The 15,548-nt window shown below is 38.9% G+C and overlaps 1 protein-coding gene across 1 annotated transcript; it reads left to right on the top strand.

The window, feature by feature from the left end:
* The first annotated feature begins 1,759 nt into the window (after positions 1-1,759).
* Positions 1,760-15,303, top strand: inavaa (innate immunity activator a). The gene is made up of 10 exons (XM_033969651.2): positions 1,760-1,813; positions 9,589-9,695; positions 10,301-10,434; positions 10,762-10,887; positions 10,961-11,192; positions 11,275-11,328; positions 12,221-12,446; positions 12,890-13,033; positions 13,509-14,139; positions 14,600-15,303. Exons 2-10 carry the CDS (start codon positions 9,632-9,634, stop codon positions 14,690-14,692), a joined length of 1,704 nt encoding a protein of 567 aa, XP_033825542.1. The 5' UTR covers positions 1,760-1,813; positions 9,589-9,631; the 3' UTR covers positions 14,693-15,303.
* Positions 15,304-15,548: the final 245 nt, after the last annotated feature.

A 15,548-nucleotide genomic window follows, 5' to 3' on the forward strand; every position in this document is an offset into this window, starting at 1 on the left:
TCATACAAACCATCTACACCAAAAACATCCCAGGACGGCATTGATGGTCTGCTAATTTTTTGAGGGATCATATTATATGTCTGATTGTTGTGACACAAAACAGACAACAATGTATGTAAACATTAAAACCCACAGACGCATAACCATAAAAGACTGTGGGTTTGTCTATTGCCGACCTACAGGGATGTTCATGAGTGTGTGCCCCATGAGACAATCAGAGCACTGCAGATAAAAGCAGAGTACAGTGAGTGTATAGACAAGATGATGAAGTTTGTTTAAGAGCCAAAGTAAAGCTGGATTTGGACCTTCCTCTGGTCTGGCTCTAAAAAGGAACTTAATCCTGGAGCCTGCTGCAGCTTTGTTTACTGAAGCAGCAGATACCCAGAAATCTAGCATAGAAGGATAAGCCTGTTTAAATTTGACCATAGCTGCTGTAATTTCCACCTGTTTCATAGCTGGAGTATTTTTGGGCCATCCGTGGGTTTCAGCTTAATGTTATGTGTGACATTTTGAGCACTTTTTTATTGTTAATTGTTACAGCAACAGTCCCAATTTCACATAATACAGAAACCCATGGATATAAGCATTATAAATAAAAAATAAATAATAATAAAATGGGCTATAGTCCTTTAAGACCATAATTAGTATGTTTTTTTAATTTTATTTTTTATTCAGTCATTACATTCAAAATCAAACATGATTGAACTTGTATATGGTTGTACATAACATTTCTATCATGACCGAACAGGTTTAGGCTGAAGTAAAAATGACTTATAATGTGTAACCCATTTTAACAATAACACAAGAAAACACCAAGAATTCCAAGAAAAACAGCATCAGTTCTACAACATCTGACTCAATATGTAAACAAAAGAAAAGCTACAAACCACAACAGTTCATAAATCATTCCTGAGTCCTATAATTTTCAAAAAGTAATGTTTTATACCTCTTTTTAAATGCTTCTGTTGTGTAGGAGCTTGTTAATTTATCATCAATGTTGTTCCACACACTAACCCTTCAAACAATAACATTTTTACTGGTTCTAGTCTTAATTTTTTTGAATGTACCTGTTCTTCTAAGATGATATTGATTCTCTCTCTGTGTGTTTGAATAACATCTGTAAACAATAATGAAGGCTATAATGGACAATTATGCAGGCCTACTTGGATAATTTAGAGAGAAAGGATAGATTTTAATCACCTCAGATAATAATTGTTTAAGAACACTTTTTGAATGCCTTGAAAAGTCTAAAAACTCTACAGTAAGCATGTGTGGCATAGTTTTGCGTTTGTTTACATGGCTCTGGAGTCGGTCCTTGTTTACCAGCCAGGGGGCCCTCACCTGCCAGCTGTCAGGGTTTGACCAGCGTCCCCCAAAAGACCCACACTTCTATTCATCCTGTTCTCTGACTCTTCTCAAATGAAAGGCCCCTCCTGCATTCAAACGCGTGCTGCTGGGTCAATACAGAGCGTGTCTGGAGAAAGCCACGGAGGATCGTACCATGTGGAGAAGCTGAGGGGTGTCCCAAACGGCAAAAGCGTTTATAAATGTTGCTGGTGTGTATTGTGGTGACGAAACCAGCCAGCACAAGAGACAAAAAATGGATAATTCTGTGTTTAAATGTATATAATATGTACATTTTATCAGTGGAAGTAAGAAAGAATGAACATTTTCACTCCTCCCCCCTGTTTGGTGAGATGGATCAGTCCGAAGCAGATGTCCCAAGCGCCGCTCTCACATCTGACTAGAGAAAGTCTTTCCAAGTCGCGCTCACTGGACATGCACAGAGCGAGGAGCAGATAATCACCTCACGGTAAGTCCACTAAAAGTCTGTCTGCACGACTCAAATAGAATGACTGCAGGAGTCCAGTCTGAGAATAGAATGATAAATCTCTGTTTTTGCGACTGTTGTGTGCAGGGAATTAAACTTTGCGCACGAATCAAGTGATGTGGCTGTGCGTAATCTACCCTAAACGGATGCAAAGTGCCCTGCTTAATCTTTGCAGGCTACTTTTGTTTTCTATTTCAGTGTAGTTTAGTGTAACAACATGGATATAATTGGAAAAATCTGCATCCAATAAAAAACAAACTTTCTGCAAGAGGAAATTTATCAAATTTTATCAATTTACCATGAATGCAGGTCTATAAATATGAGAGACAGCTATGCTCATATTTGTATGGGGTTTATTCCATTAGATTCAACATTAGTACTAGTCACTTCCTGATATCCCAATGTCTTAAGTGTATATTGATTATTGTATTGACGTGACATCTAATAGCCTGATGTAGTTTATATTACAGGGCTATTAATTATGCAAGTTAATTTAATTTTTTAGTTAGACATTTTATTGCACACGCTACTAGATTATAGGCCTATATTAACTTCACTATGCATGGAAGCCTTGCCTATGAATCTTAATAATAGCCATCTGTATTCAGCATTGCCAAATAACTATGGAAAATATTTAACTAAACTAGGCAATAAATTTGATGCATTGCAGCCAGTGTCCCTTTAACTCCGATTAATGACATGTTTCCATTAATTATCCGCTTATTTGAACGGGCTATTACATTACAGGTGTCAATAGCACTTGTTAATGTGGGCCAGCAGTGGTGGGATGCCTCTTAAAGCACCCCTGTCCCGGTCTATGTTGACACTTGTAGAGGTGTAACATTCAGCGTGAATTTAAATGGCTTTTATCACGTTTACCGAGTGTGGCGGGGTGTTTGCTGGCCCAGAATAAACAGCAGTCTCCTTGAGTCTCTTGTTGACGGACTCGGGGCTGCTGCAGTGGTGCTAGATACATCACCCCTCTGTTGGCTCGCATCCTAGGGTCCTTTGTGACAGGCAGAGAAGGCACATCCTGTTTAGAAAAGTGTGTATTCAGCTCCACAGTGGCAATAAGAGGTAATACATTCAGAATCTATATTATGGTAAATGGTATCACAGTGTCAATAAGAAACAGCTGAGCGTTGATCATTTGGTCTTTTGAGTGACCCACGTTCATTCTCTTTCATCTTCCAAGTATCTATTATGAAGAGACATCTCTGTTTATTGATTATTCATTAGATTTAATTAGTCAAATTAGTTTAGGACCAAAATCGAGCACATAAGTGTTTATTGAGTGAATAAATGAATACAGATTAGAGTCTACAAAATGTACTAGTGTTGTCACGACGTTAAAAACTCAGAATCAATTTTCAGTTCAGTTCAGTTGATTTTATTCAGATATTTCTCTGATACTAAGGAAAAGACTCAGTTTTGATTGTAAAAAATTCCCTTTTTAGACAATAATTTGGTCTTATAAGCACATTCACTTTAAAACTAGTCAGGAAACGTCCCACCTTGCCCAGTTCCTGTAATTTATTTTCACATCGATACCTGTCCAAATCTCTAGTTTCAGTTACTAGTTGGAGTATTGATTAGTATGTGGGTGTAGATTTTTTTGACTCACTCTTTCTCTTTCTGTTTATCAAGCATTATCAAGATTTGACTGTTAAAACTGAAATGGTTTGATTTCAGTTAAGCCGCGCACCATTTTATTTATCTAAACTGACAAATACAAGCATCTCTTTCGTCACCCCACACCAGCCCATGTTTGCATCTCTGTGATTGAGGGGCTGCACAGACTGAGGTGCTAGTCATGATGTGTTGATGTCAGTGCAGAACAATGGCCCATCTCTTGTGGCTGGGCCGTCACAGAGCTGTTTGTGAGCAGCATATGGTCTGCAGACAGTGAGCTACAGCCTTATTACCCTCACATTGTCTCTGCTTTAAAACTGAAACCCCAAAACTATTGAAACCTGTCAACGCACTCATGTTACTGACTGCCACTGACTTGAACTTTTATCTTGTGCCTTTGTAAGTCTTGGCATTGTAGATGTCAGGTTTATAATACAGGGCTATGGCTCAGGAGTCTTAACCGGTGTCGGAGTGGAACTGTTTTCCTTCGCCGTTGTGCTTGGACCATTTGATACTTACTTTAAGATGTGTTGTCTTCTATTTTACCTTTCTGGTGGACGCTTAAACTTATCTATCGTAATCCAACGGGACAGAGTGGAGGCAGCACCAGGCCAAATTACAGGTCACAGGTCAGATTTGAGAGCCAACTACAACAGAAAGACTATTTTTCAAGGTATTTATGAGCAATGAAAACAAAAATAAATGCTAAATGCTGTTTAATGCCATTGAGAACACGCTATGCAAAGCAATAACATCTCCATGCAGTCAAACAGGTGTTGACCCTTGACCTGAAAAGTGGTATAGTGGTCTTTAACGTTAGTCCATCCAGTTAAACATTGACTTATACAATATATGTTTCACTAGACATGCACGTGAGTCAATTTTCAATTCTGTCCTATAGAACACAGAATACTTAAATATATAAAGACCATTCACCAAGTATTGTCTGTACTTTGGCCTAATTCATTTCCTTTCTAAATGGTGGCTATGCTCTGACCTACTAGTTGACAGTGCAGATTAAATAGACATAAACTGTAAAATGTTTCCCAGCGTGCCAAGAAGTAGAAAATAATTCTATTTGACACAGCACTTACACAGTTTGCTACACAGCTCACTTTTTGGTAGCCTCTTTGTTAATACTTTCCAAACTCAGCACTTCTCCAAAGCTCTGATTCCTGACCCCAGTGACGTGCTCGGTAACACAACACTTCATTTTTTCCTCTCCCACATTGATGCACTTTTGCTGCTGCAGTCTTATTATGCGAACTCATTTTGCTGAATGGTTTCTTGGCTCCTGCTCAGACTTTTTTTCATAGGTCCAAAGCATGTTGTAAAGTCGTTTGGTTTTCTTCCGCAGTATCAGCACTCAGCACAGAATCTTAATGACAGGGTTTCAAACAGGCTCTGGTTTAGTTTCAGGCATCCCTCGCTTGGTTCTTTTGGGTCCCGGTTGGTAATTCCTGGGCTGACCACAGCAGTAATGAGCGCAGTAAAGATGGCAGCTCTCTGGGCCTCCTGGGAAAGGGTGGGTGGGTGATTGGGGGGGTGGAGATAGAGGATTCACATCGGTATGATCTGCCCGACATAAACACGTCCCCGGATACACACAGAGGATGGGTGGAGGGATCATCTTCACAAGATTAGTGGCCATTAGGTTTGTCATGAAGATCAGGACTGCACCGAGAAAGTCTGAGTGTTCTAAGTGCTCTGTTACCAGTGTTACTTCCAAGAAAGTTCAATGGTTCAAGAACTGGTACTGCAAAGATAATTTTTAATAACAAGTTTTGATGCCTGGTCCTGCAAGAGCAATAAAAAAAAAGTTAAAAGTGATTAAGACCTACAGTTTATGTGCACATGAATTGCACTGATTGATTTAAGGTAATTATTAAAATGAATTATTCTGTTTTGTTGTTATATTGCTTTTTATATTGATAAAAAGATAGGTATTGGTTGTAGTATTGAAAACTATCATGCTTGGAATTATAATTATTTGCAGGTTTTTATACCGGACACAATCTTTATTTTATGCAGGCTCGAGTGCATGTTATACTTATATGAATACTCAAGAAAAAGTAGTGTTTCAAACCGTTGTGACATAAATAGTAGTAAAAGTACTGAAGCTAAGTACAAATGTAATCCTCCTTACCAAAGTAGAATGTACTTACTGCAAATGTCTACAGTAAGTACTTTCACTTTCCACTGCTGTTCAACAAGTAGTTTGCCCCTTCATTTTTATATTTAGCAATTAGGAATACTAAAATGGAACCAAAGTCTATTTTCTGCTACAGCTGTTACAATATTACTTGTTCTGTTAGCTGACACTATATCTACGTTTTAAGGGAGACTTTGCGTGTTGCAAAGTTAGATTGATGGACAGCGGCGAGGGGCTTAAAACAGGGACTTAACCACATGGAGGTGGCTAACTTTTGTGTGGAGTTCCCCTGTGTAACAAACTGGCTCCTTTAATGATTAATTGGTTTAATACACAGAATCAGTTTTGCCTACAGGGGCAAAATACAATATGGTGTAGCGTAGAACGGATCAGTGTGCGGCTGGGAAAGACCCTGACCACAATCGCAGAAGATTAGACCTCTTCTTCTTCAGTGCAATTATTTAACTGTTTGTAGGATTTCAAAGCATGTCCTCGAGGATGAAAGAAAGGGGGGGCTGTCAATCAAACTGGGGTCCCACGTGGAATAAGGTGACAGTTGATTGGCGCAGCTAAGTCTATTGTGATGTATCTATACTTTTGTAAGAGCCCCCTGCGGAATTTAACTGTAAAGCGTTATAGATACAAACTTTACACACTTTAGTACTTAATTTTTTATCTATAATGAGTCCTAGAAGTCATTCGTTCAACACTCCACAACTCAAAGTACGAAGAAAAAGCACCCACGAGAAATATTAACCTCCCAAAAGTATTGTTGATATAGTAATTATCATGACAGATCTGGTTAATTGCACAACTTTTCCTCTTGTCTCTGGACCAAGTCTTTTGTTCCAGTCGCTGCTTCTGTCAACATCGCAACATCATAATTTCAACACTCGTGTCTCCAGATTTAGGTGAACTGATGTCTAATGCTCTTTACCAGAAACCACCCACCTCCCACTCATGACTGGGCCCGGGCCGAGACCACAGACGCTGTTGTGAAAGTCTCCACACAAGACTTATGGGGTGTGAGGGTAAAGCCGCATACACCGCCTGTCTGTGATTAACACTGAGGACTGGGGATGTTGGTTTGCAGCAGTTCTGTGTAAAAGTAGATACAAGTAGGAGTATTGTAATCAAAGCAGAAGTTTACTTAGTTGTTTGAATATAAGAGGCATAAAAAACAACTTGAACCCACCGAACTCGCCTAACTTAACATATTACGCATATAATATTAAATCACAGCTTCCAAATAAATACTTTTATAAGAGTTTGATTCAATCCAAACTTAAAACAACTCAATATTCAGACATTAGTAAAGTGGAAGTAGTAAAAATGTACTAGAGTAAATGTATTTTTTAATTAAAGTTTTTATTAAACCTTAACTTTCCTACTAGATGAAGCAATATTAAGTCTACATGCAAGATACATTTTGAATATTGTGTATATAGTCTAATAAGAATATTCATTAGCAGTGCCAATGGTATTAGCTATCAAAAAGATATAAAGTTATACACTTATTCTCTCCGTTTTTTGTTTAACTTTACACTCAACTCACATCTGTATAGTACTTGAACCTCATTGAAGGCAAAAAGCACATATCTTTTTTTATTATTTGGAAAAATACTACTCCAATGCCACTTTATCAATATTGCCCACCTCTTTTCTCTACTACAAATGTACAACAAACTCGTCCTGCGAAAAAGTTGTAGCTTTTATGGAGCTGCTATCGCAACATTTGCCGAGTCCAGCGCCATCCCCATCAGCAGATACAGAGCTTATTGAGACCAGTAGGTGGATATATGGTGGATATAGGGCTTTTGTTGCCGAGTTGTTTTACTGACTGGAGCTGGCCGTTCTTCATTGTGTGACTCATAGCAGTACCAGTTCACATGAGCAGTTGTATTGAATGGGACTACAGCTGTACCACATACTCAGTCATATCCCATGTGAGGAGGGTTTTGTCTACTACTTCCTGGTCTCTACAGGAAGAAGCCGATACAGATCTTTAAACAGAGGATGGGACCAGAGCTGGGGATTTACAACAATACGAACTTCCTCCTCTCAGTATGACTAGTTCTGATAATAAATGAGAGCTGGTTATAAGCAAATAACGTCATCTGATATTCACTATTTTCCTGGCAATTTACTGTGAAGTCATGGGTCATAGGTCATATTTTATCTATCCACAAGCAGTGAGGCAACGTAGCAAAGTAAATTTAAAAGTAATACATTTTTCTTTCGTTTAGTAGATTTTAAAATGGATGCTTTTTACTTTTACTTTACTATATTATTAATTAAGTCATTTCTGTGGAGCAAAATTCAGCACAAAACTTTATCAGCATCATTACATTTGAAGCTTTATTAGAGCTCAAAATCTGAAAAATCTTTTATTTTTTACTCTTTAAGTACATTTTCAAATGGGTACTTTAATACTTTTACTTTTTTTTTCATGTGATACTTTTATTTGAGGTACTTTTACTTGAGTAACAAAACCAAGTAATTCTTCCACCACTGTCTGCAAAGAACTGGGATAAAGTTATTTTGAGCAGATCAAATAAGCAATTCTCAATGGATAACCTCAATTCTGTTTGTTGTTGTTCTTGACATAGAAAACACCAAATTGTGCATATTCATAAGTTTATTCCAGGCTTTGGTGAAGTCTCTTGTGATCCACTGGCCTCTTTTCTCAGAGCTTGCGGTTCGCTGCTAGAAATGAATTGACCTAGAAAGTGTGATAATACAAACAAAACTTTATTAGAGGAAGCTCTTGGCGTATTGAGAGCAACCCACAAACCCCTGTGGTCTTTAAACAGTGCAAGTTCATTTGTTTATGATTTTTTTCCTTTATGTTGTTGCCCAGTCATTCATTAAAAGCAAAAGCAAGAACCACGTAACATATTAAGTCTAAAAACAAGACTGACATAGTGAAATCAAGGATTATACAACAAAACCAGCTTTGAACTCGGCCAAGTTTGAACCAAATCTAAACCAGGACAAAACTTGACTAAAACTAAACTGAAAGGTCTTCAATAGGGATGTAAAGGTGCACTGTGTAACTTTTCTGGTAAAGAATCTACAACCTTTGACCAGAAATTTCCACAGTATGGTATTAAACTTGTCATCTCTGTGGAAAAGGGACCTCGCGCACAATAAGAATCCATGTTTTTGAGCAAAAGAAACGCACGCAGATGAACAAATGCAAAATAGATAAGTTTATTGTCACTGTGTAGAACGTTCTAATATTTCCATGGAGACTAGCAGGTTGCAGACGGTCCACCATAAAATTTACACAGTGCACCTTTAGAACATTTCACTTTTCATACCGATAGAAAAAGCTTGTGTGCCGCCAATCATACCTAGAGTTTGAGACCCGTCGCAGCAGACAATGAGCCAGCTCAGGCCATAAACATGAATTACACTTTTATTTTTCCAAAGTGATGATATATTGACGCACAGGTCGTCCCGTATCCATGTGATGTGAAGCTGTGTGGATATGCCCCACATTGAGACATTCTTCCACTTCAAAGCCCCCAGAGGGTCGTCGGACACTGGTTGAATAGCCGTGATGGGAGGGGCTCATGGGGGAACAGGTGCAGTCCCTGAGTGGGGTAATTCCTTAGGCCATCTGCTTTCCTTTTTTGGGTCCTTTAAACCGCCCCCCCCCGACTGACACGCCTTCGTAGCCACACGCTCCCAAATCTTTCACCACACATTGCACCGTCTCCATGGCACCCTGGATTCGGATTAACCCCCGCACATGTGCCGAGTCAACCGTGGGGGTGGGTCTTTTGTGATGGGGTGCAGAGGTGCGAGGGGAGGGAGGGGGGAGTGAATGGGTAAGTGTGTGAAAGAAGCCACTCGTCACTTTTGTACTGGGAGAGCGGCAGGAGGCGGGATGAATGGGACATGTGGAGAAAGAGAAAATAACAAAGTCTAAATGAACAATTTAACCAAAACAAACTCACTTTTACAGGTTTTGAGTTTGAAGAAGACGCCACTAAACGACAGCAGTGAAGATGACAGCCATTGAGAGCAAAGAGGAGATCAGTGACACAGACAGTGGCATCATTGTGCACTCGGGTAAGGAGCACTCATCTATTTTTACAAAACGTGAGAGATGCTGGCTTTGTTTCCATGACAGTTGAATCAGACGTTGACAAATTGAACCTCCCAGACTACCAGATCCAGACATGCAGAATTTCCTCATGTTATGGTTTCCTTTTCATTATGTTTTCTTAATTTCTCAAGTCATGAAGTCATTTGTCTTCTTATCACATTGAAATTAATTGATTTGGTATAAGGGCTGCACTCTGCACAACATATGGCAGAAATATCCATATTGCTGCATGCATATTGACTGATTGATATGAGAAAATATACATATTGCAACAACAGAAGTTCTCCATCTGACTGAAAGTTACTGTTTTGAAAGTAAAATATAAAATAAGGCAGGTTTTATTTATAATTTCTCTTGTTAAGGTCTACATCAGACTAGTAAATTAGAGCATTTGTTTTAATTCAACTCCAATTTGACTTAAACAATATCATCACCACAGTTCAAACATATCAAATAGCTTTTCCTTTTTCTTGCATCGTGTAATCCCAATAATCACTTCATGTGAAATAGAACACATATCCTGTCATGAAAATACAAACAAATCTGATCAGATGTTCTGTCGCTGCAGGCCCGGACAGTCCCACATCTCCACTGAAGGAAGGGATGACCCACACACGAGCCCTGAAGCTCAAACACCAGGCTCTGGAGGAGCGGCTCGAGCTGTGTCTGCTGGAGCTCCGAAAACTGTGCATCAGAGAGGCAGTATGTATTAACCCATATTATGTTTAGGTAATACTCGACTAGCAGGCCTGACTCTGTACTTACTATAGCAACTAATAGTTTCATAAATTAGAGATGAAATGTCTTTGTTTTTATCAGATGTTTATTGATTTATCACAGCTCATTTTATTTATAATATGGATCAATTAGAAAAGAGTTTATTAGTGTTATCAGACATGCATTAAGACTCTTGTGTCAGTGACATAAAGTGTTTTTTGATATTACTGTTTCACACTTAAAAATGTGTTATATAGTTACCCTTATAACATGCTTTATTCTAAGTTTATTCTAATTTGTCCATCTTCACAGGAGCTGACTGGTAAACTCCCCTCTGACTATCCTCTGATGCCTGAAGAGAAACCCCCTCGTGTTCGACGGAGGATTGGAGCGTCTTTTAAACTGGATGAAGACCTTATTCATTCAAATAAAAAACAGGTACAAACATGATACACTTGAAATCTATTACTTTTGGACTCAAACTTTAACTAATGGTTGAATTTCCCTGTAGGACTCCGAGCTCCATGCCCTGGAGACTGAGCTAGCACTACAGCGTCAGATTTATGAGGCCGCCCGTAAACTTTCCCTGGAGGACAACTTGAGTAAACCACAGAAGAAGAGTCGTGCGCAGCAGTGTAAACGAGAGGAGAAGAAGGTGAAGGAGCTGCAGGAGGCCGTGTTCCAGCACAGAGTCAAGAGTGAATGCAACTCACCCAAAATCACCTCATCGAACCAGCACAAAGGTGAGGGACCACACTGCCCCCAGAGGAGAGACTGGGTATTATTATTTACATTAGATTTAATGATCATTTACTTCTTTTACAGATTTGAACATGTCAGATGATAGCTCCCTTTCTGATGTCGTGGCGTTGGATGAAGGTTAGTCAAAATAACTGATACATTTTCTTACTTTACTTTGGCTCAGTTAAAAACTACTAAAGGTACAATACAGTATTACTTTATGTATTTTTATTTATACAGGAAGAGTCCAATAAGAGTACCAGAATCTCCAAACAAAACATAAAACTACATAAATGCATTCAAAAGAAAAAAACAGGAGCAGTGTGATTATAAATGTTTATCACCAGATTATTAAAGTGCATTAGTGGCACCAAAGTATCCAGTTTTGCTTGCCATTTCAGTTCTAGTGTGGCCAGTTTTTAGACGTAGACAATCATTAGATCTTGTATTAAAAGTTCACGCATCAAAGTTGAACAAACAAGTGAGAGATATTCAGGCAATCTATGAAGTAGTGCCTTATAAATACATTTTATAGAGTGTTGTTCTCTTCTGACAGATAGTGATGGCAACTTACTTTTTCATAGAGAGTAAAGTGATGGGTTTTAAATATATGAAACAAAGGATTGAGTGAAAGGGTGTATTTAAAGGTTTCAAAGTAGAGATTTCTTTTCTGTAATTCAATGGGATACAAAATCTGTTTCTTTAATAAAATGATACTGAGATTATTAAAAAGGAATGTTACTTTTGGTCATCTAGGCCTCAGTGATACCTTTAGTCACTGGTAAATAAGTATGTGTACATATTAATAGAGATAAAAAGAGGAATATCACTAGATTATCAGTTATAAATAATTGTGGTATGTAACAAGTAGCCATATGTTAAATTTACACACCCAGTGATTAGACTTGTTAAGATTAAATGTTTTTAGGTGCTTACAAACCTTACAGTGATTGATGGCACAAATCAATACATAATAGGTGTCTTTCTCTTAAACAATTGCAAATCTGACTAAGCCTGTCTTTGTCTGTAGACGTGGACTCGCCCTGCCCACTGTCCCCTCCGGCTACGGGACATCCCTTCACAGACCCCCTCCATCTGCCCCCCAAACCCCTGCTGTCCTGTCCCGTGTCCTCCAGCCTGAGCAGTGTGGACAGTGAGCGCACCCCCATCCAGAGCTCCCCCTGGAGAGAGTCCAGTCTGGATCATCCCATTAAGAAGAACACCAAACTGCAGAACAATAATGGGAGCAGGTCAAGGTAAATAACTTAAACAGCCAATGTAAAGTTTAATTGTAACTCTGCTGGTGGAGGGTCTTGTCTTCATGGAGATGTTACTGCTTTACCTGGAATGTTTCACAATTAAACTTATCTATCTCCATGGAGAAGCTACTAGGCAAAGTTACAGGTTAGATTTGTGGAGAGGTGCCCCCTCTTACAGGAAGAAAGTATGTTTAAAAAAGCAATAGAAACACCTGTAGTTGAGTAAATGCAGGAAAGATAAGTATAATGCTGCACCGTGGAACAATGCAACACATTTCCATAGAGACAAGCAGACAGTTGACCCCCAGCAGAAATGTTACTTTGTGCACCTTTAAGTTACTGTACAGGAGTAAATAGGACCAGGTCAGTAATTGAAAGTAGTGAGAGCACCTGTGCACCATGACTTTAATCTAATCTAATCTGATCTCCTGTTGTTGCAGTAGTCCGGCCCATGTGTCCTCAGACAGCACCAGGGCGCTTCCTTCTCCCTTCACAAAGAGCTCGTCCCTGAGATACAACCACTCCACCAGTGCCCCCTCCACCCCGGAGCTGCACGTGCGCCGCCAATACTCCCAGTCGTTCAGGTGAGTGGACTACTACCCCCACAAACCACTAGGGCTGATGAATTTAATACAGTTTGAAATCCTACTGTAATTTAAGAAATACTTTGTTTAGTCCAGACATAGAACCGATTTTATCCCCACTTTATATCTCAGAGAAAGTGGTGTGTATTTTACAAATGAGACCCCAAAACATGATAATTATGGCTAGTTAAACTCCAAACTCGCTAGTAACTTTTAAAATACGCTAGCTACAATGAGAGTAATGTACAAAGAATCATCCTTTTGGGTTTTTTTCAGTTGTAAAGCTTAAGAAATTGCTTGAGAAAGTGAAATATAAACATTTAATCAATAACAATGTGGCATAATTGTGGCAGTGAGGTTTTCAAAAAAATATTCTGAATTCATAACATAGTCATGATAAGTGAAAGAACAGCTTGTTACCAATTGATTGATCGAAAGTACTGCTTTAACTATTGATTTCTGTGTACATTTTTAGGCTTCCCAAAAGCAAGCCTCTCAGTGTGGACAGTAACAAAGGCCGTGGCAGACTACCCCAGCGTCGCCCTGAGTTTATCCTGTGCTCCCCTCAGTACTCCCCCCTGCGCTTGTCCCAGTCCAGCTCAGAAGACACCAGCTCCGAGCACTCCTCCTCCTCCTACATCAGCTCTCCAGGACGGGACGGCCCCACAGAGATCCCCAAACTCTGCCCCCCTCCCTACGGCTTCCACTACGGAGCCAAAAAAGCAGTCTCCAGCCCCTCTCCGAATAATAAGACACTGAAGACAAACCAGGGGAGTAAGGATGTTTCGGACAGCCCGCTCTCTCCTCAAGATTTAGGTGCCAATAAGCGTTTACTGTCACCTCCGCCTGTCCCAACTGCTCAAAGACAAAACCAGGAGGCGCCAGTGTCACCGAGGAAGACCCTGAAACCTCCTCCTCCGTACAGGCTGATGAGGACCCCGTCGCTCAAAGAGTACCCCAACCACGCCTTCAGACTACTGCCCCGAGAGATAGTGTCTGAGGAGCTCAAATCCTGGCACCAGAGGAACCAGCAGCAGAAGTTAAGGCCAAATGGGGAAGATGGCATCACCAGTCCTACATCACCACATATGCCCCTGTTTACGCCGGTTAGTATCATCCACTTTTTATATCCATGTTAACTACACACAGTTAAAATTATATATGTATGTGCACACAATAATTTAGTTAAAGGTTCACTTTGTAACCACCACCTGCTTGTCTCCATGAAGATTTTATGGCATTTTTTATGGAATGTTTCAAACTATAGCGTTACATTTATTTATCTTGAAGCACCTACAGGTTAGATCTGTGGAAAGGCAACCCCAATCATAAGAATCCGTGTTTTTTTAATTGAGCAATAATGCATACAAGATGTTTTTGTTTTTCTGTCACTGAAAAAATGAGTTTTAGGCATAAGTTTAAAAGCATAAATTCCAGGCAAACCAAAACCACCAGTGCAATAGTTAATTGATTGCAGTTATTGATAAAACTGACATGACTTTTCCAAATGATTTAGTTTTAATATGAAGTACAAATAACTAATGACTAATGTTCTGTCTTCTCCAGGGCTCGGGTAACTTGGTGCTCCAGAGAGCGGCCGATGGGACCCCTCTGCAGTGGTTTGTGGCTCAAGACTCAGAGATCATCAGCCAAGTTTAAACTATTGAATTAATTGAGAAGCGCCTATGCTTATTTATGTGTATTTATTAACAACATGGACTCTCTATGAGATGGTTTGTTCAAAGATGTGTCAAGAAAACATGTCTGTACCCTGAAGAGCACATTTCTCTTTCTATTAATTTAAATGTAATGTATGGTCATATGCCGTTTTATTTATATTATTTTAAAATAGGCACAAGGTGATAAAATGTCAGCAATGGACCTAGATGACATTTTTTGCACACTAACCTCACCTGCAGTAGTTAAAGGTAAAGAGTTGCCCATTCCTAATATAATTTTAATTTTATGTTATTTATCTGTTATTTAATGTTTTCTCCATGTCAGTGCTAACGTGTATATATTCTCTCTCTTGTAAATAGATACATATTATGTGAATATAGGCAGTAAAATAGTGGACAAAAGGACCTTGCATTTGCTCTCTTCTGCTAAAATGGTTCTTTCTACTGTAGCATAACTAGCATGGATTTGCTAATTCAAAACTCCAATGTGTGCAACTGCATTTTATTGTCTACTATTGAGTCTATAAAAGTGAAGTAAGCTAACATTTATCGACTGATACTAATCACGACTGAAAGTGGTTTGTTCAATGTTCTGGCTGCAATAATGTATTTTGTTACTAACCAAGTATCGGTTTGATATTTTTTTGTATATTTATAATAAAATATGAGTTCAATATGTTTTTGTGGTGAAAATGATTTAAAAGTGAAGAGGCTGTGTTTAAAAAAGTTAGATTTATTTTTTAATCTTTACACAAAAACGCAATATACAGATTGTCTATAAAGTCTCTGCACAAATTTAAAATGTTATTACAAAGGGAAGTGATAAGATATATTAA

This window comes from Periophthalmus magnuspinnatus, chromosome 7 (genome assembly GCF_009829125.3).
Source record: "Periophthalmus magnuspinnatus isolate fPerMag1 chromosome 7, fPerMag1.2.pri, whole genome shotgun sequence".
In the NCBI taxonomy this organism is placed as follows: Eukaryota; Metazoa; Chordata; class Actinopteri; order Gobiiformes; family Gobiidae; genus Periophthalmus; species Periophthalmus magnuspinnatus.

Excerpts from the sequence above, each read along its gene's own strand:
- inavaa (XM_033969651.2), top strand. The coding sequence starts at position 9,632 with ATGACAGCCATTGAGAGCAAAGAGGAGATCAGTGACACAGACAGTGGC. Across the intron at positions 10,435-10,761 it reads AACTGTGCATCAGAGAGGCA|GAGCTGACTGGTAAACTCCC; the intron begins GTATGTATTAAC and ends CCATCTTCACAG. Across the intron at positions 10,888-10,960 it reads TTCATTCAAATAAAAAACAG|GACTCCGAGCTCCATGCCCT; the intron begins GTACAAACATGA and ends ATTTCCCTGTAG.